This window comes from Trachypithecus francoisi, unplaced genomic scaffold, assembly GCF_009764315.1.
Source record: "Trachypithecus francoisi isolate TF-2019V2 unplaced genomic scaffold, Tfra_2.0 Lachesis_group0, whole genome shotgun sequence".
Taxonomy (NCBI): domain Eukaryota; kingdom Metazoa; phylum Chordata; class Mammalia; order Primates; family Cercopithecidae; genus Trachypithecus; species Trachypithecus francoisi.
Window position 1 is genome coordinate 7,762,507 of NW_022681453.1, and position 27,478 is coordinate 7,789,984.

The 27,478-nt window shown below is 39.7% G+C and overlaps 1 protein-coding gene across 2 annotated transcripts in view; it reads right to left on the reverse strand.

Moving 5' to 3' along the window:
• The window catches only part of GMPS (guanine monophosphate synthase), a 78,114-nt gene that overhangs the window by 46,964 nt on the left and 3,672 nt on the right, over positions 1-27,478 (reverse strand). Inside the window, exons 1-2 of one of the 2 annotated variants that reach the window (XM_033203479.1) lie at positions 13,288-13,758; positions 3,678-3,859 (exon numbers count right to left, since the gene is read on the reverse strand). Coding sequence is in view for 1 of the 2 variants with exons in the window: in XM_033203471.1 (XP_033059362.1) it covers positions 3,678-3,859 (182 nt within the window). In the remaining variant the exon portion in view is untranslated. Of the gene's footprint in view, positions 1-3,677; positions 3,860-13,287; positions 13,759-27,478 lie in introns of those variants that run through there. The other variant, XM_033203471.1, reaches the window with a different exon arrangement.

Here is a 27,478-nt window from a genome sequence, read left to right on the forward strand (position 1 = left end):
GAGGCCGAGACGGGCGGATCACGAGGTCAGGAGATCGAGACCCTCCTGGCTAATACAGTGAAACCCCGTCTCTACTAAAAAAATATAAAAAAATTAGCCGGGCGAGATGGCGGGCGCCTGTAGTCCCAGCTACTCGGGAGGCTGAGGCAGGAGAATGGCGTAAACCCGGGAGGCGGAGCTTGCAATGAGCTGAGATCCGGCCATTGCACTCCAGCCTGGGCGACAGAGCGAGACTCCGCCTCAAAAAAAAAAAAAAAAAAAAAAAATTTAAACATTTTAATATCAGGAATTTCACAAAAATTCAGATTTCTGGATCTTCTTTAGGGAAAAAAGAATCTGGAAACACTGGGCCTTCACTCTGGTATAACTACAATCAACTGGAATCATAAAGAGGCTTGCACCTTCAAGCTGCGTATGCTCTCCAGTTTGCCACACATGCCCACTCACACAATAAAGGTCTACTTAGTCCTTTTATTCAATTTAAGGTACTTAAATTGAATTTTAAGTACCTTAAAATTTACTTACAAATTTGGATTGCAACACACTTTTTAATTAGTGGTTCCCTGTAATATAAAAATATACAAAGTATATTGCTAGATTTATAATACATCCAGAAGAATAATATGACATAAGTCAAATTTATTTTTTAAAAAAATCTCAGTAAGGCTGGGCATGGAGGCTCACACCTGTAATCATAGCACTTTGGGAGACAAAGATGAGCAGACTGCTTCAGCCCAGGAGTTCAAGACCAGCCTGGGCAATATGGCAAAACTCCATGTCTACAAAAAATTTTAAAAAATAAAAAACAAAACAGTGAGAGAAAAAAAAAATACTCAGCAAGCTAGGTCATTTTTTTAAAAAACAGCAATTTCAACGAGCTCAAAAGCGCCTTTTGAACTTTGTATGGGCAACCTGAGACGTGGTAAACATTTGCCAGCATGTGTACTGCAAAAGAGAGATGGATGACAACCTACTCAGATGATAAATATGAGATCTTTAAGATAACAATTCTAAATGGAGATGGGGTTACCCCTAAGGGTAGATCTATAACCTAACTCCTTAAAAATACAGAAGCTAAGGTCAGGTGCAGTGGCTCACACCTGTAATCCCAGCACTTTGGGAAGTCGAGGCAGGCGGATCACGAGGTCAGAAGATTGAGACCATCCTGGCAAACATGGTGAAACCCTGTCTTTTACTAAAAATACAAAAAATTAGCCGGGCGTGGTGGCGGGCGCCTGTAGTCCCAGCTACTTGGGAGGCTGAGACAGCAGATTGGTGTGAACCCAGCAGGTGGAGCTTGCAGTGAGCTGAGATCGCGCCACTGCACTCCATCCAGCCTGGGCAACAGAGTGAGACTCCGTCTCAAAAAAAAAACAAAAACAGAAGCTGAAATTCTATAAAACATACTTAATAACCAAGACCTCTAGATTCTATTATATTATACTTAGTTTCACAAAGGATAACCACCATAGGACTGCCTAGTACTCCTTAATCTGCTAAATAACTCAAGGATATAAGATTCTTAGTGCTATTAAAAAAACAAAAAAGTCACGGACTTAGTTAAGGATAAAACTCAAGCAGTACTTAAACCAATTATGAACGTCTTATTTCAACAAATCTTTAAAAGCTAATCACTCTTTGAGCCTTCCATTTCTACCCTGCTATTTTGAAACTAACTTGCAATTACAAGGCCCAATAAGCCATAATTCATTCCAAATACCAATTTTATGTATCAGGCAGATCAAGCTTCTAAAAATAGATGGGCCACGTGGGGTGGCTCACGCCTGTAATCCCAGCAGTTTGGGAGGCTTGAGGCAGGCAGATTACCTTAGGTCAGGAGTTCGAGACCAGCCTGGCCAACATGGCAAAACTCCATCTCACTTAAAAATGAAAAAATTAACCAGGCGTGGCAGCACCTGCCTGTAATCCCAGCTACTCGGGAGGCTGAGGCAGTAGAATCTGCCAGGTTGAACCTGGGAGGCAGAAGTTGCAGTGAGCCGAGATCACACCACTGCATTCCAGCCTGAGCAACAGAGTATGAGACTCCATCTCAAAAAAGTAATAATAATAACAAAAATAAGTAGATTGAGATGTATCTCATGTCACAAGATGTTCTAGAAAAGGGGTGGTCAAATAGTTATTTCTGCAGAAAAGATTACACTAATAAAAGCCACAGTGATATAGTTCCTATTCTCCTGCTACATAAGGGAAATTTGAGGTACAAGCTGAACCTAGACACTGTTTATGACCAAGTGACATGAAACCCATTAGATTTATCTCGCCAAGTATTCAGCTATCCTATTCTAGTATCTATTTAGTCTGTTACTTTGCTGGGGATTTTTCATTTGTTTTGGGTAAAGGGAATGACGGAGCTCTGATCTGACAGAGAGCCATTCAGATTTATCACAAAGTTTTTTGATCCCTCTAAAAAACTAGTTCTTACTGGTAAATAGTCAGCTGAATTAGATAAACTCAAGGGTCCCTTATTACTCTAAAATTCTATAGTTTAAAAGAGAGAGTCATGTTTTATCTGTATCCTAACACTAGAGCAGAATTAAATTTAAACCCACCTTTTCTAATTTCTAATTCACTCTACTTCAGAGCCAAAAAATCACAGGATAACGCACACATGTCTGTGAAGTCTTTAAAAGTTCTTTTAACCACTTTCACACTAGAAAGATAATTCTTTTAAGAAAAATAAAATTTTAAATTTTGGGAGAAGCATAGTACATCTAATATTAAAGTTTAAAAGCCAATTAAGGACATAAACTACAGTTGCTTGCTTCTACATAACAGTCTTAATTTAAGAAAAAACAACAATTAAAAAAAAAATTAAAAAGCATGACATTGGCCGGGCACGGTGGCTCACGCTGGCAATCCCAGCACTTTGGGAGACTAAGCAGGCGGATCACCTGAAGTCAGGGGTTCGAGACTAGCCTGGACAACATGCTGAAACCCATTCTGTACTAAAAATACAAAAATTAGCCAGGTGTGGTGGCATGCGCCTGTAGTTCCAGCTACTCCAGAGGCTGAGGCAGGAGCATCGCCTGAACCCAGCAGGTGGAGGTTGCAGTGAGCCAAAATCATGCCACTGCACTTCAGCCTGGGTAACAAAGTGAGACTCCGTCTCAAGAAAAAGAAAGCATGACATTAACCAAAAATAGCTGCTAAAGGAAGAAACGATATAAGCTGGCTGTTATTTTGACTAGTTCTAAGGGTACAAGCTGTCAAAATTAGCCCATATATTAGATTTAAGAACTCTTCTCCATACTTTAGAAACTAGTCTATTGGGACAGGAAGCAAAAACACTTATTGTACACAGATTTCTTCTCTTTGGAGTATTCTAGCCAACCTCCTACTTTCCTTTGATAAAATGCTTTTGGGTAAATGAATGAATGACCACAACAGCTACATCTAACTCTGACCCACAAATCCTGTAAAACATAAAATACTCAAAAGATAATAAGTTCTTTCAACTGTGCAATTAAAATTAATCCTTTTAAACTGGAAGCTTAAATTTTTCCTTTTTCTCCCCAAATCAGAGCCATGGGAAATTTCTCATAAAACCATTCCATATCTTATTTTCGTAGAAAAATTCAGTGCTCAAGCAAATTAATAATAAAATATTCCACAATCTAAGTTCAATCTCCTCATAAAAAGATTAGTGAAAAGCCTACCGGAATCCTTGTTCTTTTATAGCAAATGCTGGTGTTTCCAAGGGGAAAATTTCAGACTGCACGAACAGTTCCCTCACTCTTCGGTCTATGACTTTCCCGTACTGAGCACCAGCATCCAGAATGACAACAGCTCCTTCATAGTGGTGGTGGCCATCCTTAAGGTCTCCTCCAGCATTCTCCAGCTGCCAATATCAATACAAATACAAAGTCTTAATTATGAAAATTAAAGTTACAGTACTTAAAAAAAAAATTAATGATCACTGTCAGCTCCAAAAAAACACAGGAATGAAAACTTAGGACTTTCTGAGTTACCAATTCAAAATACCCCTTTTAAAGGGAAGATTTTAATATATATCCATGCATGGGCATATATTAAACACTTAAACTTAATAAATGCTACCATTTATTGACTATGTAATATAGTGATCGTGTGTACATATACCTTATATATATGACCTAATGGTAGGATGAGCATACAATCCAGCTGTGCCAAAATATAGTCCTGGTTTATGTTCCTTATATGGACATTATTATTAACCGTACATCCTTTCGATCTCAAAGTGTCCCAGTTTGGACAATAAGTTATTTGGTCACCCTATCAATAGTCACAACATTTTTATGAGGGATATATACTGATAGGGAAACTAAAAGTTTGATGCCACAGTATAAGCATGGCCAAATTCACTGTGTTAGGATTTTTTTGTATTATCTGAGGAAAATGATATATGCATCTAACTCATAACACTAAGATTTTTAAAAGGCCTTTTAGGCCGGGTGCAGTGGCTCACGCCTGTAATCCCAGCAATTTGGGAGGCCAAGGCAGGTGGATTACCTGAGGTGAGGAGTTCAAGACCAGCCTGGCCAACATGGTGAAACTCTGTCTCTACTAAAAATACAAAAAATTAGTTGGGCGTGGTGGTGGGCACTGTAATCGCAGCTACTGGGGAGGCTGAGGCAGGAGAATCGCTTGAACCCAGGAGGCGGAGGTTGCAGCGAGCTGAGATCATGCCACTGCACTCCAGCCTGGGCAACAAGCGAAATTCTTTATCAAAAATAAATAAAAATAAAAAGACTTTTTAAATCTAATCGCTGTCAGGTATACATGGATAACACTTTTCTGGAAGGTTAATTTGGCAAAATGTCAAGTTGTTAACTGAAATATACTGAAATACTTACCTGGAAGATGTTTCAAAATAATGCAAAAGTAGGTGGCTATGGATGAAACAAGATTGCTTAGGTACTAAAATCACTGAAGTTGGGTGATAGGTACATTAAGTTCATTGTACTAATCTGGTCTCTATCCTGGGTTTTTTGTTTGCTTTTTTTTTTTTTTTTTTTTGGTATATTTTAAATTTTACATAAAGAAACTCAAGTTTCTGTGTACCCTGGAAATCCACTTATAGGAAGCATATACAGTATAATGCCACTTAAATATGGCTTGTATGAAAGTGTAAAAGTCTGTATGCATGCATAAAAAAGGAAGAATATGGCTGGACATACACCAAAATATTAACAGAGTGATGAAGTAGTTCATCTAAGTAATGGAACTATACGTGATTTTATATTTTTATTTCCTTACACTCTTCAGTATGTCCTAAATGTTTACAATAAACATATTAAGGGAGGTCTTCTCCCTCTAGTTGTAAAATTTGCACATAAAAACCTTAAGTCAATCTGTTAGCCACTTGTGTAATCTTTTCCACCCTTCATCCCTTCTCCATTTGTCTGCAAAAAATAAATGCAGGCCTCACCTACAACACCATTATTCCTTCTGCTGCAAAAAAGGAACAAGTGTTCAGGCATGGTAGCTCACACCTGTAATCCCAGCACTTTCGGAAGCCGAGGCAAGCGGATCACCTGAGGTCAGGAGTTCAAGACCAGCCTGACCAATACGGAGAAACCCTGCCTCTACTTAAAATACAAAATTAGCCAGGCATTGTGGTGGGCGCCTATAATCCCAGCTACTCGGGAGGCTGAGGCAGGAGAATCACTTGAACCCAGGATGTGGAAGTTGCCATAAGCCAAGATCACACCATTGCACTTCAGCCTGGGCAACAAAAGTGAAACTCCGTCTCAAAAAAAAAAAGGAAAAAGCAAGTCAGTCATCTACAGAGGAGGATTTGTGAGAGGGACCCAATCCGGTGCCAGAAGAAATTACTCAGGTCATAGAAATGAAGGTTTTGGTCATATGAATATCCAATAATGTAGAAAAGTAAGATCATGGAACAAACTAAAACTTTGTCCTTTCAGACCTTTACCCTTAGTGTTACTGTATACACACACACACACACACACCCCTTCGTGGATCTTCTCTATAATTCCTTAATCTTAACTTTTTTTTTTTTTTAATTATACTTTAAGTTCTAGGGTGCATGTGCACAACGTGCAGGTTTGTTACATATGTATACTTGTGCCATGTTGGTGTGCTGCACCCACCAACTCGTCAGCACCCATCAACTCGTCATTTACATCAGGTATAACTCCCAATGCAATCCCTCCCCTCTCCCACCTCCCCATAATAGGCCCTGGTGTGTGATGTTCCCCTTTCGCAGTCCAAGTGATCTCATTGTTCAATTCCCACCTACGAGTAAGAACATGTGGTGTTTGGTTTTCTGTTCTTGCAATAGTTTGCTGAGAATGATGGTTTCCAGCTGCATCCATGTCCCTACAAAGGATGCAAACTCATCCTTTTTTATGGCTGCATAGTATTCCATGGTGTATATGTGCCACATTTTCTTAATCCAGTCTGTCACTGATGGACATTTGGGTTGATTCCAAGTCTTTGCTATTGTGAATAGTGCCACAATAAACATATGTGTGCATGTGTTTTTATAGCAGCATGATTTATAATCCTTTGGGTATATACCCAGTAATGGGATGGCTGGGTCATATGGTATTTCTAGTTCTAGATCCTTGAGGAATCGCCATACTGTTTTCCACAATGGTTGAACCAGTTTACAATCCCACCAACAATGTAAAAGTGTTCCTATTTCTCCACATCCTCTCCAGCACCTGTTGTTTCCTGAGTTTTTTATGATTGCCATTCTAACTGGTGTGAGATGGTATCTCATTGTGGTTTGATTTGCATTTCTCTGATGGCCAGTGATGATGAGCATTTTTTCATGTGTCTGTTGGCTGTATGCATGTCTTCTTTTGAGAAATGTCTATTCATATCCTTTGCCCACTTTTTGATGGGGTTGTTTTTTTCTCGTAAATTTGTTTGAGTTCTTTGTAGGTTCTGGATATTATTAGCCCTTTGTCAGATGAGTAGACTGCAAAAATTTTCTCCCATTCTGTAGGCTTCCTGTTCACTCTGATGGTAGTTTCTTTTGCTGTGCAGAAGCTCTTTAGTTTAATTAGATCCCATTTGTCAGTTTTGGCTTTTGTTGCCATTGCTTTTGGTGTTTTAGACATGAAGTCCTTGCCCATGCCTATGTCCTGAATGGTACTGCCTAGGTTTTCTTCTAGGCTTTTATGGTTTTAGGTTTAACATTTAAGTCTTTAATCCATCTTGAATTAGTTTTCATATAAGGTGTAAGGAAGGGATCCAGTTTCAGCTTTCTACATATGGCTAGCTAGTTCTCCCAGCACCACTTATTAAATAGGGAATCCTTTCCCCATTTCTTGTTTTTGTCAGGTTTGTCAAAGATCAAATGGTTGTAGATGTGTGGTATTATTTCTGAGGGCTCTGTTCTGTTCCATTGGTCTATATCTCTGTTTTAGTAGCAGTACCATGCTGTTTTGGTTACTGTAGCCTTGTAGTATAGTTTGAAGTCAGGTAGCGTGATGCCTCCAGCTTTGTTCTTTTGACTTAGGATTGTCTCGGCAATGCGGGCTCTTTTTTGGTTCCATATGAACTTTAAAGCCGTTTTTTCCAATTCTGTGAAGAAAGTCATTAGTAGCTTAATGGGAACGGCATTGAATCTACAGATTACCTTGGGCAGTATGGCCATTTTCACGATATTGATTCTTCCTATCCATGAGCATGGAATGTTCTTCCATTTGTTTGTGTCCTCTTTTATTTCACTGAGCAGTGGTTTGTAGTTCTCCTTGAAGAGGTCCTTTTACATCCCTTGTAAGTTGAATTCCTAGGTATTTTATTCTCTTTGAAGCAATTGTGAATGGAAGTTCATTCATGATTTGGCTCTCTGTTTGTCTGTTACTGGTGTATAAGAATGTTTGTGATTTTTGCACATTGATTTTGTATCCTGAGACTTTGCTGAAGTTGCTTATCAGCTTAAGGAGATTTTGGGCTGAGATGATGGGGCTTTCTAAATATATAATCATGTCATCTGCAAACAGGGACAACTTGACTTCTTCTTTTCCTTACTGAATACCCTTTATTTCTTTCTCTTGCCTGATTGCCCTAGCCAGAACTTCCAACACTATGTTGAATAGGAGTGGTGAGAGAGGGCATCCCTGTCTTGTGCCAGTTTTCAAAGGGAATGTTTCCAGTTTTTGCCCATTCAGTATGATATTGGCTGTGGGTTTGTCATAATAGCTCGAGCAAACACATTCAAAAGCTAGCAGAAGGCAAGAAATAACTAAGATCAGAGCAGAACTGAAGGAGATAGAGACACAAAAAACCCTCCAAAAAATCAATGAATCCAGGAGCTGATTTTTTGAAAAGATCAACAAAATTGATAGACTGCTAGCAAGACTAATAAAGAAGAAAAGAAGAAAAGAGAGAAGAATCAAATAGACGCAATAAAAAATGATAAAGGGGATATCACCACGGACCCCACAGAAATACAAACTACCATCAGAGAATACTATAAACGCCTCTACGCAAACAAACTAGAAAACCTAGAAGAAATGGATAATTTCCTGGACACTTACACTCTTCCAAGACTAAACCAGGAAGAAGTTGAATCCCTGAATAGACCAATAGCAGGCTCTGAAATTGAGACAATAATTAATAGCCTATCAACCAAAAAAAGTCCAGGACCAGACGGATTCACAGCCGAATTCTACCAGAGGTACAAGGAGGAGCTGGTCCCATTCCTTCTGAAACTATTCCAATCAATAGAAAAAGAGGGAATCCTCCCTAACTCATTTTATGAGGCCAACATCATCCTGATACCAAAGCCTGACAGAGACACAACAAAAAAAGAGAATTTTAGACCAATATCCCTGATGAACATCGATGCAAAAATCCTCAATAAAACACTGGCAAACTGAATCCAGCAGCACATCAAAAAGCTTATCCACCATGATCAAGTGGGCTTCATCCCTTGGATGCAAGGCTGGTTCAACATACGCAAATCAATAAACGTAATCCAGCATATAAACAGAACCAAAGACAAAAACCACATGATTATCTCAATAGATGCAGAAAAGGCCTTTGACAAAATTCAACAGTCCTTCATGCTAAAAACTCTCAATAAATTCGGTATCGATGGAATGTATCTCAAAATAATCTTAACTTTTTAAAAAATATTTTTAAGCACTACATTATTGCATAAATTTCTCAGACTCAGTCCCATTACTATCTTCACCATTTTTACCAAATCTAAGTATGCTTTTTTACATTACAGGTGGAGTTCTTGACTTGCATAATCCTAATATGCACAAATTTCAATTACTATGGTTTATATCAATGTTTAGTTAATTACCAGTCCCCAACATAGCTCAAATTTCAGTTATCATACATTACTGTAAGTAATTACATCAAGGACAAACTTCATTGCCAGCTCTTCAGTCTACAAACCACTATGTAAGTAACAGATGAACATCAGGATCAGTGACCAATCATCTCCCTTCTTTCATTCTATTGGTGATTGATCACTGGACAACAAACAGCCAAGAGTGCAGTGTGTTGCCTGTCTTACAGTGATAAACCCCAAAGGACTTTTTATAAATACAGATAATCTGGTCGGGTGCGGTGGCTCACGCCTGTAATCCCAGCACTTTGAGGAGGCCGATGTGGGCGGATCACGAGGTCAGGAGATCAAGACCACCCTGGCTAGCACAGTGAAACCCCGTTTCTACTAAAAATACAAAAAATTAGGCAGGTGTGGTGTCGGGTGCCTGTAGTCCCAGCTACTCGGGAGGCTGAGGCAGGAGAACAGTGTGAACCTGGGAGGCAGAGATTGCAGTGATCCAAGATCGCACCACTGCACTCCAGCCTGGGCAACAGAGCGAGATTCTGTCTCAAAAAACCATCTCAAAACAAAACAAAACAAAACAAAAATACAGATAATCCCAACAGGGCTGGCCAACAAAGATGAAAGTGCAGCAAAGAAATGAAAAGTGGTAATACTGGAGTGAAATTTGAATATATGGAGTTATAGAAGAAAATGCTGACTATAGCAAGGCTGACAAGGTTTCAGGGCCTCTAGATATACAGCCAGAGAACTTATCAACATCAGTGAGGAAACTGGTTGTGAAGGAAAGAATGGCAACGTCCCAGAGGAAGTGACTCCAGGAAAATAGTTCACATTAAAGAAACTCTAGGACATTTTATGACATTAAAAGTGCAAAGGATAAAATGTTGGAAGCAACCAAGGCACAGAAAAGACACAGAGAAGTGCTCTTTAAACTACTATTGAAACTAATACTGACAAGCTTTTTACAAAGAAATAAAATACTTTAATTCTCAATGTTCTTAGTATTTTAAGTTACACTGTAGTAAACAGTAGTTTTACTATTTTTTTGTTCCCCTATACTTTTGTAATTGACAAAAGATTTTAGTGTTTTAATAAAAATTTTTAAAGATCACAAAACAACTGTAATTTTCCCACTGACTATTAAAATTGCTTTGCACGGTTTCAGCTTGCATTATTATTTTTAGTCGTTTTACTTATCCTGCATAGCAAGGACTGCCTGTATTTAAGTAAACTAATCTTTACTCAAAAAAGGTATTTTAAAAGAATATTCCTGTTTTCTTAGCAATAAATATTCAATTCTGTGCCAGAAGAGGTTACTGAAGAAACTGAATTCTTGCCCTATTTCCTTCTACCTTGGGTATGACCTTGCCTATGCAGCAACTGTCACAGCTTTGACAATTCAGGAGAAAGCAAAAAGGCTCCGCTAGTAAAGGCAAAGTTCCTCTCCCTCAAAACCTGGAATTTATTTACTCCCACTTCACACACAGTTGAAAAGTTTGATAATTGGACTTCAAGAGATTAGAAAAACCACCCTCATGAGAAAAAAGAAACTTAGTCACATCAGTGCAGAGACAAATAAAATTCAGCATCACAAGACAGAAAAATCTACCATATCTATTTACATAAAGTTATTAAAAAGGCAAATGCCTAAAGACTTAAGGTGACTATCCCTCAACTGCCCTGAGTGCATCACAATAAAGTAGGCAATATTCATAAAGATATATTTTAAGATATCAAGAAAAAAATATTAAGGAAAAAACTAAACCATATACAGCAAACTCTTTAAGAATAGGACAAGATCTAGCAGATTCTGGAAAAGTAGAGACGGAAAAGTTTTGGGATTTTCCTGGATCCCACATAACTACTGAACAACTAGATAGCAATGACCTTTACAAGAACCCCAAAATACAAGTTGGTGGTGACAGACTACCACAGTCACAAACCCTAGTGCTATAGCACCTACATGGGAAGTAATCCAGCCTTATTAAAGGACCTGAAAACAGGAGAATTCTCAACACCCAAAAGGTATGACCCAGGAGGCACAGCAGCCAATTAGAGAACTGCAGCGCACTAGGAGGAGGTTTGTCCACACCAATAATACACAAGTAACAGGGAACCCAAGGTAAGGCATAAAGGGGCCAGAGGAGTTTAACCCCCATGAACCTTTGACACTAACCAGTCAGAGATCCTTTCCAGGAGAGGGCCTGCTATGAAGAGCCGCTGCTGGGAGATGAATCAAAATTAACAGGACAGGAAAAACGGAGAAGGAACAGACTAACATGGGGCACAGGGACAGAGCCAGGAATCCTTAGAAAACAAGTGCCATAATTTTTTAACAGAAGAGGGAGTTATATAAAGTTAGAAACATTATCTTGACTAGCTTCCTTCTAAAAGTTGAGGAAAACTAAATTCACATAAAAAGGAAACAAAGTATAGAAGTTAAATCCCATACAAAGTTACTAAAAGTAAGAAGAAGGGAGGCCAGGTCCCTGTGACTAAAGCCTGTAATACCAGCACTCTGGGAGGTGGAGGTGGAGGTGGGCAGATCGCTTGAGCCCCTTGAGTTCAAGACCAGCCTGGGTAACATAGAGAAATCTTGTCTCTACAAAAATTACAAAAATTAGGCCAGGTGCCGTGGCTCACACTGTAATCCCAGCACTTTGTGAGGCTAAGGCAGGTGAGGTCAGGAGTTCAAGACTAGCCTGGCCAACATGGTAAAATCCCATTTCTACTAAAAATACAAAATTATCTGGGTGTGGGGGCGCATGCCTGTGATCCCAGCTACTTGGGAGGCTGAGGCAGGAGAATCGCTCGAATCTTGGAGGCGAAGGTTGCAGTGAGCTGAGATCACGCCATTGCACTCCCGCTTTAACAAGAGCAAAACTCTGTCTTTAAAAAAAAAAAAAAAAAGTAGCTGGGAGTAGTGGCGCATGCCTGTGGTCCTAGCTACTCGGGAGGCAGAGGTGAGAGGAGCCCAGGAGGTTGAGGCCACAGTGAGTCATAATCACGCCACTGCACTACAGCCTGGGTGACAGAGCGAGACCCTGTCTCAGAAAAAATAAAAATAAAATATAGAGGGAATAAAGAACAGAATGATGTCTCTATGACAGTAAGCCAGAAAGACATCCTCAGATCAAAACTAGAATGTACTATTTCTATAGAAGCTAAAAGATACTTCAAAAATTACACAAGGCAAGAGAGAACATGAATCAACATTAGTCTATGAACTCAGAACGACCAACCCTAAGACATACTCCAACAAAATTGCTGGTTTAAAAAAAAAAAAAAAAAACCTTTGGGTATTTTAGATTAAAAGCACACATAATTTTTTAGGCTAAGGTGGGGGGATTACTTGATTCCAGGAATTGTAGACTAGTCTGGGCAATACAGCAAGATCCTATCTCTTAAAAAAAATTAATAATTAAAAAAAGGAATGTTGATCAACTTTACTGAGGTTTTTCATAAGAGGCCGTCATCTCACATATAACACTGAATGAAGCTGGAACCTAAACTAAAGTGTTAAATCAAAAAGTTTAGGACTCTGTAGTTCTGTTATCTTACCATGTACTTACTCTACCCTATCCCTTTTTATTTTTAAAAATTTTAACCTAAAGAAAAGTTGAAAGTTTGGTATAATAAACACCACTCTTCATCTATATCAATGATCAGTAACATTTTGCTATATTTGCTTTATTTCCATCTACATATACTTTTTCCACCTGAACGACTTAAAAATAAACTGTATACCTTTCACTCCCCCAAAACCTTTTCAGTATGCATCTCCTACAAACAGGGACAATCTCCTATGTAACTACAATATCATTATCACATCCAAGAAAGTTAAAACTGATAATTATCTACATATAAGTTTCCCCAATTGTTGAAAACAAGGTGTTTATGGTTTTTAAAAAAATCCATGGTTTTTTAAAAAATCTATCAAGGACCACACACACAGCACACACATTGTCATTCACTGTCTCCTTCAACTATTCACTCCTCACCTTTGTATGGTCTTTTATGGCATTGACCTTTTTTAAAGATCAGACCAGCTTTTTGTAGAATGTCCCACACTGGATCTCTTTGTTGTATCATGATCAGATTCTAGATCAACATTTAACAAGAAATTTACATTGGTAATGTTATCATGCCTCCTCTTGATGTGATACAATGGCAAAGACACAATGTCATTTTGTTCCATTACTGGTGATACTGAGTTTGGATAACATGCCAGCGTGCTTAAAAGAAAGAAAAAAATAATCAGATTCAAATCTTCCCTTTGCTCAAAACCTTACAGTGACTTCCTCTTAGAATGTTCAATAAAGCTCAAAATATTTCCCAAGACCTATAAGAACCTGGCCTACCCTTTAGCCAAAACTGCTCTTTTAAAATTCTCTATAGCTCCAGAGTGGTATGCTGTCTTTTCTGGCTGAAAAATCCCCAAAACAGGAAAGAATCATTTCAAACTTGCCAAGTGAAAGCAGCCAGGCATCTCTGAAATTACAATATATCTTAAAATTCCACTAGTCCAATGACACAACTATTATTGCCATTGTTAATTGTTATTCATATTGAGTTACATAAAGTTGCAGAAAAGCTTTTCCTTAAGGGAAAGGGATTCCCAGTGTGTCTCAAGGAATTTCCCATAGAACAGCCATGTCTGTAATCCGAGCTACACTGGAGGCTGAGGCACTAGAATCACTTGAACCTGTGAGGCGGAGGCTGCAGTGAGCCAAGATCATGCCACTGCACTCCAGCCTGGACTGTAACAGAGCGAGACTCTGTCTCAAAACAAAAAACAAAATAAAACGAAAACCCACGTGTAAGTAGAACATGAGTCTTTCAAGTTTGTCTAAATAAGTCTCTTTCTATATACAGGTTAAACATCCTTAATCCAAAACCCTGAAAAATTTTGAGCACTGATATGATGCTCAAATGAAATGTTCATTGGTGCATTTTGGATTTTTGGATTAGTGGCACTCAAACAGTAAGTATAATACAAATACTCCGAAATCCAAAATCTTAAATACTTCTGATAAAAAATTCTAGGTATAGATGACAGTTACACAGTTGTTCATTTTAGGTAACAAATGTATAAAATGCCTTTAGAAAACTGTGTTTATGCCTGAGAAAAAAATCTGGAAGTCACAAGACATACCCTGATGCAATAATGCACAGCATTAGATCTACATTTGGTCATATAAATAATGCTTACCAATTACCAACTGTTTCATGTTGCCTAAATTATGACCACTGTTGTTCCATTGGTCTTATACTAACAAATGTGTAGATATTAAACAATATAAACAAAAATTTCAATCACTTAATTCATCTGAGTTCATTTTCACTCCCTCCTTTAATTTGAGTACACAACACATAGGATTCTATGGGAATGCCTTCAATAAATTACTATGTTTAAGTTTTCAATGTTTGATAGGTTTGGGAAATACAAGTCTCTACTGACATACGTTATCTCAGCTTTTCACCGCTCTTGGTTAATAACTTCATACACTGAGAAAACTCTTTTCCCTAATGAGATTTGAAGCTAGTAGGTATTCATTAAAGACTACTTAGTTTCTACGTGTTATGTATATTGTTTCAAATTCAATTATTTTTCCTCCTTAACTGAACCAGTTTGTACCTCTGACTGCAGTTTCATCTTCTTTTGCTAACCAAACACATCTCTTAGTTTTTCAAAGTAATCCAGACTCTCTTCTACCCTATCACAAGGGGCCAATAGCTCCTTTCAAGTTCATGTGGGCACCATCCCAGAATATAATGAACAGCTGAATATACTATCTAAATCAATGAACTAAAAAGCAATTTAGCTTTAACTGAGATACCAGTTCTAGCACCCACCTAAAGACAGCCAGAACCCCATACACATACCCAAACCATGGAATTGGGTTGACGAATTCTATCTTCTCAGGTAAAATGAATACAGTTCTACTGTATGTAATCTGTACATTATGAACACTAGAAGTAAGAAAATAGAACAATTCTCTATTATCTTTTTCTTCTAATTTGAGGGGAAATTTAAAGTTGGTTCAGGGCCACAATTTCTAATCTGATTTTTTAACCTTTGAAATCAATGCCTATTTTCCCCTCGAGTTTCAATTATCCTAAGACTTGTCTTTCCAGAAAGTTAAGGCAATATTATTTTGTTGACACAATATACATATGTGACCAGTTCTCAGATAACTAAGAAAAGTTGGCACTGTTGACTAAATGAACGTATACTGTTCTTTGCCCCGTGATTTTTTTTTTTTTTTTGAGGCAGAGTCTCACTCTTTTGCCCAGACTGAAGTGCAGTGGTGGAATCTCAACTCACTGCAACCTCCCCTTCCCAGGTTCAAGTGATTCTCCTGTCTCAACCTCCTGAGTACTTGGGATTACAGGAGTGTACCACCATGCCCAGTTAATTTTTGTATTTTTAGTAGAGACGGGGTTTCACCATGTTGGCCAGGCTGATCTTGAACTCCTGATCTCAGGTGATCCACCCGCCTTAGCCTCCCAAAGTGCTGGGATTACAGGTGTTAACCACCATGCCCGGCCTGCCTCGTGATATTTAAATCCCTAAAATCTTTATTATAGCTAGTTTTTCTATTCAATAACAAGCATTAGCCAACTAAGGAACAAGGTTATCTTTGGGTAGGTTTAAACCAGTATCAATCAGCCCGAATCAATCTGTTTGTGTCCTAAAGTTGGCAACGTACACAATTTTGAAAAGGGTAAACATTCAGTAAAAACTGTTGTCAAACTATTAAAATATTAGAACGAAAAGTTCTGAACTGCGTTCAGTCTGATCAATTCTGTTCTGTTAAACTCTTTGGGTTTTTTCTTATATTCACCTTTAGTTGTCCTGACTCACTCTGCATTCCTGTGGTGACTGAGATCTACTATTTTAACAAAAATTACTTTTGAAGGTGATTTCGAGTGTGTGCACATGTGTAGCCTGTTTGCATGAAGAAACAAAGGTATCTTGCAAAGAAGCAAAGAAATGAAAACAATACAGATGTATACCCAAACTCTGACTCGTTCTCTTCAGTTCATCTTCCCATACTATCAGTGTACTAAAGATGACCTTAAAATACAAGACAGTTTTTATGAAGAGATGAAAGATTATCAAAGGGCTATATTTTTCTAAATATACTGAATTTGTGAACACTCTTAATTTTGATTATCATATGATCACTATTCCTAAAGTATTTTTAAGACATTTATAAATTTTTTTCCTTAAGAAATAAATTAGGCCAGGCGCAGTGGCTCATGCCTGTAATCCCAGCACTTTGGAAAGCTGAGGCGAGTGGATCACTTGAGCTCAGGAGTTTGAGACCAGCCTGGGCAACATGATGAAATGCCATCTCTACTAAAAATACAAAAATTAGCTAGGTGTGGTGGCCTGCGCCTACAGTTTTAGCTACTTGGGAGCCTGAGGCATGAGAATGGCTTGAACCCAGGAGGCAGAAGTTGCAATGAGCTGAGATAGTGCCACTGCACTCCAGGCTAGGCGACAAAGTGAGACTCTGTCTCAAAAACAAAAAGAAAAAAAAATAAACTTTAAGTAATAGAGTGTCACAATTTCACAAGTATTTAGTATGTAGGTAGTACGTGGTCCATTTTTCAAGATGTTACTATTTTGTACTTCATAAACCCAGTTTCTTTTCCACATGTGACCCTTTCTATTATACAGCATACATTAATTGCACCATTGGATATAATGAATAAAACCTGAAAAAACTATTTACAAAATTGGTAAAATAATACTGATAATGAGAATGAATCAAGCATGTATTCTGACTCTACCAGAGTAACCACATAGTTAGCGAAGGAACATTTTTAAGCAAACTTACCAGTTCATGACAAAAAAAAGAATACGTAAGTTTTATATAAGCATCCATAAATTTGCATAACAAGTTGACAAAGTAATTTTATTTCTGTTGCATCTATAATAAATATCGGGGGCTTTTAAAATATATTAGATTTTATATTTTCATTTGTCTAGAAATATATTGTATTTTACAAAAGTAGCAGTCCTCAGTACTGGAAATTTTTTTTTTTTTTTTTTTTGAGACGGAGTCTTGCTCTGCCACCCAGGCTGGAGTGCAGTGGCCGGATCTCAGCTCACTGCAAGCTCCGCCTCCCGGGTTTATGCCATTCTCCTGCCTCAGCCTCCCGAGTAGCTGGGACTACAGGCGCCCGCCTCGTCGCCTGGCTAGTTTTTTGTATTTTTAAGTAGAGACAGGGTTTCACCGTATTAGCCAGGATGGTCTCGATCTCCTGACCTCGTGATCCGCCCGTCTCGGCCTCCCAAAGTGCTGGGATTACAGGCTTGAGCCACCGCGCCCGGCCTGGAAATTTTTTTAAAATGGTCTTCACTACAGATGTTTGACAAGCACTGAAAAACAGTGGCTATTAAAACCATTAGGTAAAAGGTTAATGAGAAACCTGATAATGATGGATAAGTTGTTAACATCTGAATCAACCAATGCAGCTTAACATACAAAAATAGACAACCAGACAGATGTAACTATCTTACTGTGATGCACTACATAAATATAAATGAAAGACTGGTCACATGTTGATAACTGCTGAACTGGATAGGGACATGAGGGATCATTATACTCTTCACTGTACTTATGCAAATGTTTTCTTTTTTTTTTTTTTTTTTTTTTTTGAGACGGAGTCTCGCTCTGTCGCCCAGGCTGGAGTGCAGTGGCCGGATCTCAGCTCACTACAAGCTCCGCCTCCCGGGTTCACGCCATTCTCCCGCCTCAGCCTCCGAGTAGCTGGGACTACAGGCGCCCGCCACCGCGCCCGGCTAGTTTTTTGTATTTTTAGTAGAGACGGGGTTTCACCGTGTTAGCCAGGAGGGTTGCAAATGTTTTCAATTTTCCATATACAACAGTCTGCATCATTGGCCCTAATTCTTCACCATTTCCTGTATCTATGATTTTATCACTTGAGTCTACAGCTTGTCCTATTATAGATAGAATATACTTCCCTCACCTTTGTCACTGGGCTCAAGCACAAGACTTGCTTTGGCCAATATAACGAGGGCAAAAGTCGTAGTACGCCAAGCCTTAAGCAGTCTTTATTTATTTTATTTTATTTTTTTGAGACAGGGTCTCACTCTGTCACCCAGGTTAGAGTGCAGTGGCACGACCTCAGCTCACTGCAACCTCCGCTTCCCAGGCTCAAGCAATCCTCCCAGCTCAGTCTCCCAGGTGGCTGGGACCCCCCCATGCGTGCACACCACGCCTGACTAATGTTCTGTATTTTTAGTAGAGACAGGGTTTTGTCATGTTGCCCAGGCTGGTCTAAACTCCTGAGCTCAAGTGATAACGCCCACCTCAGCCTCCCAAACTGCTGGGATTACAGGTGTGAGCCACCAGGCCCTGCTGCCTTAAGCAGTCTTAGTGTTTCCACTTGCCTCTTGGGCTTCTGCCACCATAACATCAGGAGTGTACTAGTCTCAGGAAAAGGACAAGATCAAGTGGAGCTGAGCAATGTCAGCTGACCCACAAACTCATGAGCAAAAAATAAATGCTTATGTTTGTACACCATTTACATTTTATGATTGTTAATCAGCATTATTGTGGCAATAGCTAACTGAAATGCCACAGTACAATATTAAAAATTAGTATCATCATATGCCTTTGTGAAGATGTTTCTACCACCAGCTTAAGTAACATTTAAAAAACTAATATCAAGCTGGGCACAGTGGCTCACGCCTGTAATCCCAGCACTTTGGGAAGCCAAAGCAGGTGGATCACTGGAGGTTGGGAGTTTGAGACCAGCCTGACCAACATGGAGAAACCCCTTCTCTACTAAAAATACAAAATTAGCCAGGTGTGATGGCACATGCCTGTAATCCCAGCTACTTGGGAGGCTGAGGCAGGAGGATCACTTGAACCCAGGAGGCAGAGGTTGCGGTGAGCCGAGATCACGCCATTGCACTCCAGCCTGGGCAACAAGAGCAAAACTCCATCTCAAAAACAACCCAAAAAACTAATATCAAAGCATCCATAGCAGGCTCTGAATTAATAACATACTTTGTCAAAACATCACATTGTACCCCATAAATATATACAACAAATAAATATTAATAACATGTTTTGATTCTGCCTTCGCTGGCTATATACAACAGAAATACAAAGAGTGTAAGTCAAAATTGTACAAAATGTCTATAATTATGGTCATCTCTCTGTGACTTTGTCTTTATGATAAACAATACACTGATTCTTTAGCTTTAGACATTAAAATACAAATGCACACTTATCTTTTTCTTTTAATAAGGGAGTAACTAATGAAGGAAAGACATCAGAGAAAAGAAACCACTGAGAAGCACTATTAACCTCTAGAGATACAGACCTGGTTAACCCAAGATGTACCACATTAGACAAGATAATATGCCTAACAGACAAAGTGATAGAGATTTTAATAACTGAAAAAAGTTCTTACTTAAAAATACTGCACCAATACCAAGTTTGCATTTTTTAAAAACATCACTTTGTTAAATCCAGAGTGCTTCTGATTCTATTTGTTGTTCAAGGGAATGTTGTGAGTGACAGAAATGTTCTTTATCGATTGGGGTGATGGTTACATGAGTACATATATATGTCAAAACTCAAACTACATACTTAAAGATCTATGCACTTCACTGCATGTACATTTTACCACAATAAAAACAAGCAAAACAAAACACCGGCCGGGCGCGGTGGCTCAAGCCTGTAATCCCAGCACTTTGGGAGGCCGAGACGGGCGGATCACGAGGTCAGGAGATCGAGACCATCCTGGCTAACACGGTGAAACCCCGTCTCTACTAAAAATACAAAAACTAGCTGGGCGAGGTGGCGGGCGCCTGTAGTCCCAGCTACTCGGGAGGCTGAGGCAGGAGAATGGCGTAAACCCAGGAGGCGGAGCTTGCAGTGAGCTGAGATCCGGCCACTGCACTCCAGTCCGGGAGACAGAGCGAGACTCCGCCTCAAAAAAAAAAAAAAAAAAAACAAAACAAAACACCTATTAGTGAGTTTTTTAAACTACCACTTCTCTCTACAAACTTATACTAAAGATACAAAACTGATATAAAAAGATGCTACCACAATGAGCAACTGTTACCCTCAGCCTTCCGGGGCACTGACGGTCAAGCTCTGCCAGCGTGTCAATAACAAGGCCAACAGTCTCCAAATCTAAGAGCCAGTCTGTTAAAAAACCATAAGTCAGATTAAATCCACCTTAGAAAAGATACAAAAATGATCTCAAAATGAAACAAAGACATAAATAAGAGCAAAAACTATAAAACTTTTATATGAAAACATAGGTAATTACACAAATCTTTGTGATATGCATTGAATTAGACAACAGTTTTTTAGATGACACCAAAAATGAAAGTGACAAAAGAAATAAATTAAGCCTCAAATGAAAGGTTTTGGTGCTTCAAAGAAGACCATTAAGAAAGTGTAAAAAGGCCAGGCGCAGTGGCTCACGCCTGTAATCCCAGCACTTTGGGAGGCCGAGACGGGCGGATCACGAGGTCAGGAGATGGAGACCATCCTGGCAAACACGGTGAAACCCCGTCTCTACTAAAAATACAAAAAAATTAGCTGGGTGCGGTGGCGGGCACCTGTAGTCCCAGCTGCTCGGGAGGCTGAGGCAGGAGAATGGCGTGAACCCGGGAGGTGGAGCTTGCAGTGAGCCGAGATCGTGCCACTGCACTCCAGCCTGGGTGACAGAGCAAGACTCCGTCTCAAAAAAAAAAAAAAAAAAAAAGAAAGTGTAAGAAGATAATTCACAGAATGGCAGAAAATAATCACAAATCATATTGATAAGAAACATCTCTAGACTTATAAAAACAAAACAAAAAACTCTTAAAACTCAATAAACAAGAAAAATAATCCAATTTAAAAATGGGCAAAAGAGTTAGCCAGGCATGGTGGCAGGTCCCTGAAATCCCAGCTACTTGGGAGGCTGAGGCAGGAGAACTGCTTGAACCCAGAAGGTGGAGGCTGCAGTGAGCCGAGATTGTGCCACTGCACTCCAGCCTGGGTTACACCGTGAGACTCTGCCTCAAAAAAAAACAACAAAAAACAAATGGGCAAAAGACCTGAACAGGCATTTCTCCAAAGAAAATACATAAATGGCCAACAAGCACATGAAAAAATGCACATAATCAGTCATTAGGGAAATGCAAATCAAAGCCAGAATGAGATCCCACTTCACAGCTACTCTGATGGCTATAATCAAAAAGACAAGTAGGTCAGGCGTGGTAGCTCATGCCTGTAATCCCAGCATTTTGGGAGGCCGAGGCAGGCGGATCACCTGAGGTCAGGAGTTCGAGGCCAGCCTGACCAACGTGGGAAAACCTCGACTCTAATAAAAGTACAAAAATTAGCCAGTGTGGTGGCGCACGCCTGTAATCCCAGCTACTTGGGAGGCTGAGGTGGGAGAATCGTTTGAACTGGGGAAGTGGAGGTTGCAGTGAGCCGAGAGAGCACCACTGCACTCCAGCCTGGGCGAGAGAGAGACTCTGTCTCGGGAAAAAAAAAAAAAAAAAAGGATGTGGAGAAATAGTGCTGGCTAATTTCAGGTATAAACTTGACTAGACTAATAATACCCAGACAGCTGGTAAAGGATTATTTCTGGGTATGTCTCTGAGGGTGTTTCCAGGGGAGACTGGCATTTGAATCAGTAGACTGAGAAAGGAAGATCGACCCTCATCCAATGTGGGCAGGCATTATCCAATAGGCTGAGGCCAGGGCAGAACAAATTCAAGGCAGGGGAAAGTCGAATTATCTCCCTTCTGGAGCTAGGACACCTTCTGCCCTTGTATATAAGAACTTCAGGATATGGCCTTCGGATTTCAGGACTTGCACCAGCAGCCACTCTCCCATCGTCCTCTCACCAACCCTCTTCCCCCAAGGTTCTCAGGCCTTCAGACTGAGAGTTACACCATGGACTCCCCTGGTTCTCAGATCTTTGGACTTACACGAAGTAATGCTACCAGCATGGTGGGTTCTCCAGCCTGCAGACAGTCTATCGTAGGACTTCTCAGCCTCCATAATCGTGTCAGCCAATTCCCCTAACAAATTTCCTCTCATATTTCTCTATATATACATATCTATTATCTATTTCTCTGTCTATAGCCTACTGTTTTTCTGGAGAATCCTAACATATACTGCTACACAGTAGACAGAAATATAAAATGTTGCAGCTGCTTTGGAAAACAGTCTGACAGTTCACTAAAACGTTAAACGGAGTCACCATATGACCCAGAAATTCCACTCCTAGGTATATACTCAAGAGCATGAAAACTTTTGTCTAGATAAAAACTTATGCAGAAATGTCCATGACAGCATTATTCACAATATGCAGAGTGAAAACAACCCAATGTTCACCAACTGATGAGTAGATAAATATAAGGTGGTATACATATAATGGAATATTAGCAGCTAATAAAAAGGAATAAAGTACTTACACATGCTACAAGATGAACCTCGAAAGCATTATGCTAAGTGAAAGCCACAAAACACCATGTATTTTAAGATTCTAGTCACAAAATGTCCAAAATAGGTGCTATGGTCTGAATGTTTGTGTCCCCCTAAAATTTGTATGTTGAAACCTAATCACCAATGTGATATTAGGAGGTGAGGTCTTTGGGAGGTGGTTAGAGCATGAGGGCAGAGCCCACATGGATAGGATTAGTACCCTTATAAAAGAGGCCCTAGGGGCCAGGCACAGTGGCTCACGCCTGTAATTCTAACACTTTGGGAGGCCAAGGTGGGTGGACCGCCTGAGGTCAGGAGTTCATGACCAGCCTGGTCAACATGGCAAAACCCCGTTGCTACTAAAAATACAAAAATTAGCTGGGCATGGTGGCACCACTGTACTAGTGAGACTCTCAAAAAAAAAAAAGGGGGGGCCCCCTCACCTTGCACATAGAAGTGCAGGAAGCACTTCTATGAACCAGGAAGTGGGCCCTCACCAGGCACTGAATCTGCAGGTCCCTTGATTTTGAACTTCTCAGCATTCAGAATTGTCAGAAATTTTTGTTGTTCATAAGCCACTCACAGTTTCTGGTATTTTGTTTTAGCGGCCCCAATAGACTAAGACAACTGGCAAATCTACTGACAGTAAATGAATTTGTGGTTGACTAGGATTGGGAGGGAGGAGTGGTTGCAGGAAAATGGGTCCCTTGCTAAAGGGCAGAGGATTTTTTGGGGGAGGGGAGATGAGAATGTTTTAAAATTAACTGTACAAATGGGGGGTGATGGTTATATAAATCTATGAATACACTAAGAACTATGGGGTTGGACACTTTAAATAAGCAAAGTACATGGTCTGTGAATTATATCTCAATAACGCCGTTATAAAAAAAATGCTTTTTAAAGAAAAGTAAATGGTAGAATCCAGATTGGGGACGTGGATGTTGACTAAAATTTCTTTTAATTTGCTTGCGAAATAATAAAGCATAATAAAGTTCTACTACCAGTAACATCAAAATAATGATGTGTCTACAAGTACTTTTGTTCATCTAAAATTTCCCAAATTAATCAGAGATCGTTGATCCAAAATTTGTCCAAAGCAGAATTTTAGAAATCTGGAGTCCTAAATTTACATTCATAATAGGATTCAGGAGAATTACTGGGACTCGTTCTCCAAATTGCAAATGAGGCAGAAGTAAATTAAATTTACATGGACTGCTGTGAGTTTTGAGATTAAAAGGCTACTGTTTTTCCAGTGACAAACAGGAGTAACTAAACAGAAAACTTCACATGCCCAGGCAGCTTTAAAGGTTTGGGAAACATCCCTTGCAAGTGTTATGGCAGACTAGAGAAGATTATTTTACCTCTCGGTCAGGTTCAGTATTGCTGGCTCACCACTTTTAAAAAACAAGTAATTAGTGACACCCAATTTTTAAGAATTTTAGGGTAATACTCTTATTATATAATTAACTCAGAAAAATAATGCTAATGTACACACATTAGACTTAAATTTTAGCCAAATTTTAAATACACATCACTGGGAGAAATCAGAGCCAAACTCAGAACAATACGTGCTCTATAACTGGAGTGACCATATGGTCCAGTCTGCCTAGGACTCTCCTGATGTACATCTGTTATTCCGGTATCCTACCCAGCTTAACATTTGTCTCAGATTTTTCTTTTTAACAACATACTATGAATAACTGCATTAAAGTAAAATAGGACGGGTTTGTTAAACTTTCACCTTATATTTAATACCACCTTCAGCTATGGCTTTGTCTAGTGTCGTGTGGGTTGCAAGCATAGTAAACAGAGTTCTCACTTTTAACTTCTCGTTCAGTCTGAATGCCAAATACTGATAACACATCTTTCCTGACTCTTTTTTTTTTTTTTTTTTTTTTGAGGCGGAGTCTCGCTCTGTCGCCGGGACTGGAGTGCAGTGGCCAGATCTCAGCTCACTGCAAGCTCCGCCTCCGGGTTTATGCCATTCTCCTGCCTCAGCCTCCCGAGTAGCTGGGACTACAGGCGCCCGCCACCTCGCCCGGCTAGTTTTTGTATTTTTAGTAGAGACGGGGTTTCACCGTGTTAGCCAGGATGGTCTCGATCTCCTGACCTTGTGATCCGCCCGTCTCGGCCTCCCAAAGTGCTGGGATTACAGGCTTGAGCCACCGCGCCCGGCCATCTTTCCTGACTCTTTTCTGATAAAAAGCAAGTACACCTGGACACAGGCAATTAAGGATAGCTAACTCTATCTAGTCTTGGGTGATGATAGGAGAAATATCTGAAGTTGCTGTTCCTGCCAGCTACTCAGTGTACCTCCCAGTTGTGTTACAGCCACTCCTCACCTTGCAAGATGCACAGGAGCCTCAAGGCCATTATAAGCTGGGTCACTGGGAAATATGGGGTATTTGTGTAACACATGCAGGAAAGAGATGTTATACGTCCCTGTGTATAATGTACAGAAGACAGTAATCTGAACACTCTTGCTACAGGAGTTTTGCCATTTACTTACTAATCGTATTGTGCAAATCTACAATTTTATTGTGCAAATCTACAATTTTATTTTACAGCAATTATTATAAATTTAAATTTTCCACACCTTCTTTTTTTATGCTCATGTGCCCCAGTTTAGAGATCTTACTCCCTTTCATACTATAACAATCTTAATGAGTGTATAAACTTAACTATATAATCTTCTAGGTCCTCAAAACCATGAACCTGAAGCCATAGCAAGGGTCCACCAACAAGAAAACCAATTGACTGTTATGTTTTTACTATAATAAAGCGATTTTTTAACCACCATCATTCTTGAGCAAATACAGAAACATCTCTATTCCACAATAAGCATGAAAAGAATAATATTCTACACAACCCAGAATTGTATATGCCATACAGAGATCTAAAATTCTATGAAACAATTACTTTTCTGTTGATTCACAAAGTGCTTCAGAATTATGCATTAACCCTGACACCTTCATTTTCAGCATCTAAACATGCTTTAGGTTAGAAAGAGGCATAAAAACAAAGTTTAAGGCCAGGGCCGGACATGGTGGCTCATGCCTATAATCTTAGCAGTTTGGGAGGCAAGGCAGGCGGATCACCTGAGCCCAGAAGTTCGAGACCAGCCTGGGCAACATGGTGAAACCCCATCTCTACTAAAAAAGTACAAAAGTTAGCCAGGCACGGCAGCATGCGTATTTAGTCCCAGCTACTCGGGAGGCTGAGTCGGGAGAATTGCTTGAGCCTGGGAGGCGGAGGTTGCAATAAGGGGAGATCATGCCACCATACTCCAGCCTGGGTGACAAAGCAAGACTTTGTCTCAAAAACAAACAAAAGAAAAGAAAACACAAAGTTTAAGGCTAGACATAGTGGCTCACACCTGTAATCCCAGGACTCTGGGAGGCCAAGGCGGGAGACTCACCTGAGATCAGGGGTTCTGAGACCAGCCTGGCCAACAGGGTGAAACCCTGTCTCTACTCAAAATATAAAATGAGCCGGACGTGGTGGCACATGCCTGTAATCCCAGCTACTCGGGTAGCTGAGGCACAAGGATCACACAAGAATCACTTGAACCAGGGAGGTGAAGGTTGCAGGGAGCCAAGATCATGCCACTGTACTCCAGCCTGGGCAACAGAGCCAGACTCTGTCTCAAAAGAAAAAAAAAAAAGAAAAAGAAAACAAAGTTTAAGAATGTCTCACAACAGTAAAATTTGATTATTCTGGGTAGCAAATAATTATTCGTTACTTCAAACAACATCCTTTGGAGTGTAATTCATTAACCTTAAAAAAGTATCAAATACATTTGTACAAGTATAGGACAAGTCTATACTTTTTGTAAAAATTCTTAAAAGACTGAATTGTTTTCCTTAAGTGACAAGTTGGCCCACGCTAAAGGCAATGTCATCTGAGATTCCTGGAGGAATTTCAAAACCTTTCAAGTCTAAGAACATACTACACTAAAAACCATTCCTTTTGTCTGCAGCAGTTCTTCCACTCTAAATGAATATCCTAACAGAATAAAATCTGAAGAATCTAACTTTTATCTAAGAAAAAAATTTACTAAGTTGTGACAAAACTTGATACAGTTGTTTAATTCTCAGTGCATCCTGGATAAAAATCCCAGGTTATATTCCCATTCCATTCAAAATCTTAAATTTGGAAATTCCAAACTTAAAATTAACATTATTATTTTATTTTATTTTTTTGAGACAGAGTTTCGCTTTTTGCCTAGGCTGGAGTGCAATGGCACGATCTCGGCTCACCGCAACCTCCGCCCCCCAGGTTCAAGCAATTCTCCTGCCTCAGTCTCCCGAGTAGCTGGGATTACAGGCATGCGCCACCACCCCGGCTGATTTTGTATTTTTAGTAGAGACGGGGTTTCTCCATGTTGGTCAGGCTGGTCTTGAACTCCCGACCTCAGGTGATCCACCTGCCTTGGCCTCCCAAAGTGCTGGGATTACAGGCGTGAGACACCGCGCCCAGCCAAAATTAATATTATTAAATGCCATTAAAGATTCTGTATCACATGCAATCACTAAGGGAGTGTTTATAAAACATCTTTCATCCAAGTATGATATGACCTAGTCATAACCTCTCAATGAAGGTGATAGGACAGGTACCACCTTTACTCCAAACAAGAGTCTCACCCTTAGATGGGGGAAAGGAGAAGGAAACTTGACAAGTCACCCAAAGCACTACTCTGATAATGCTG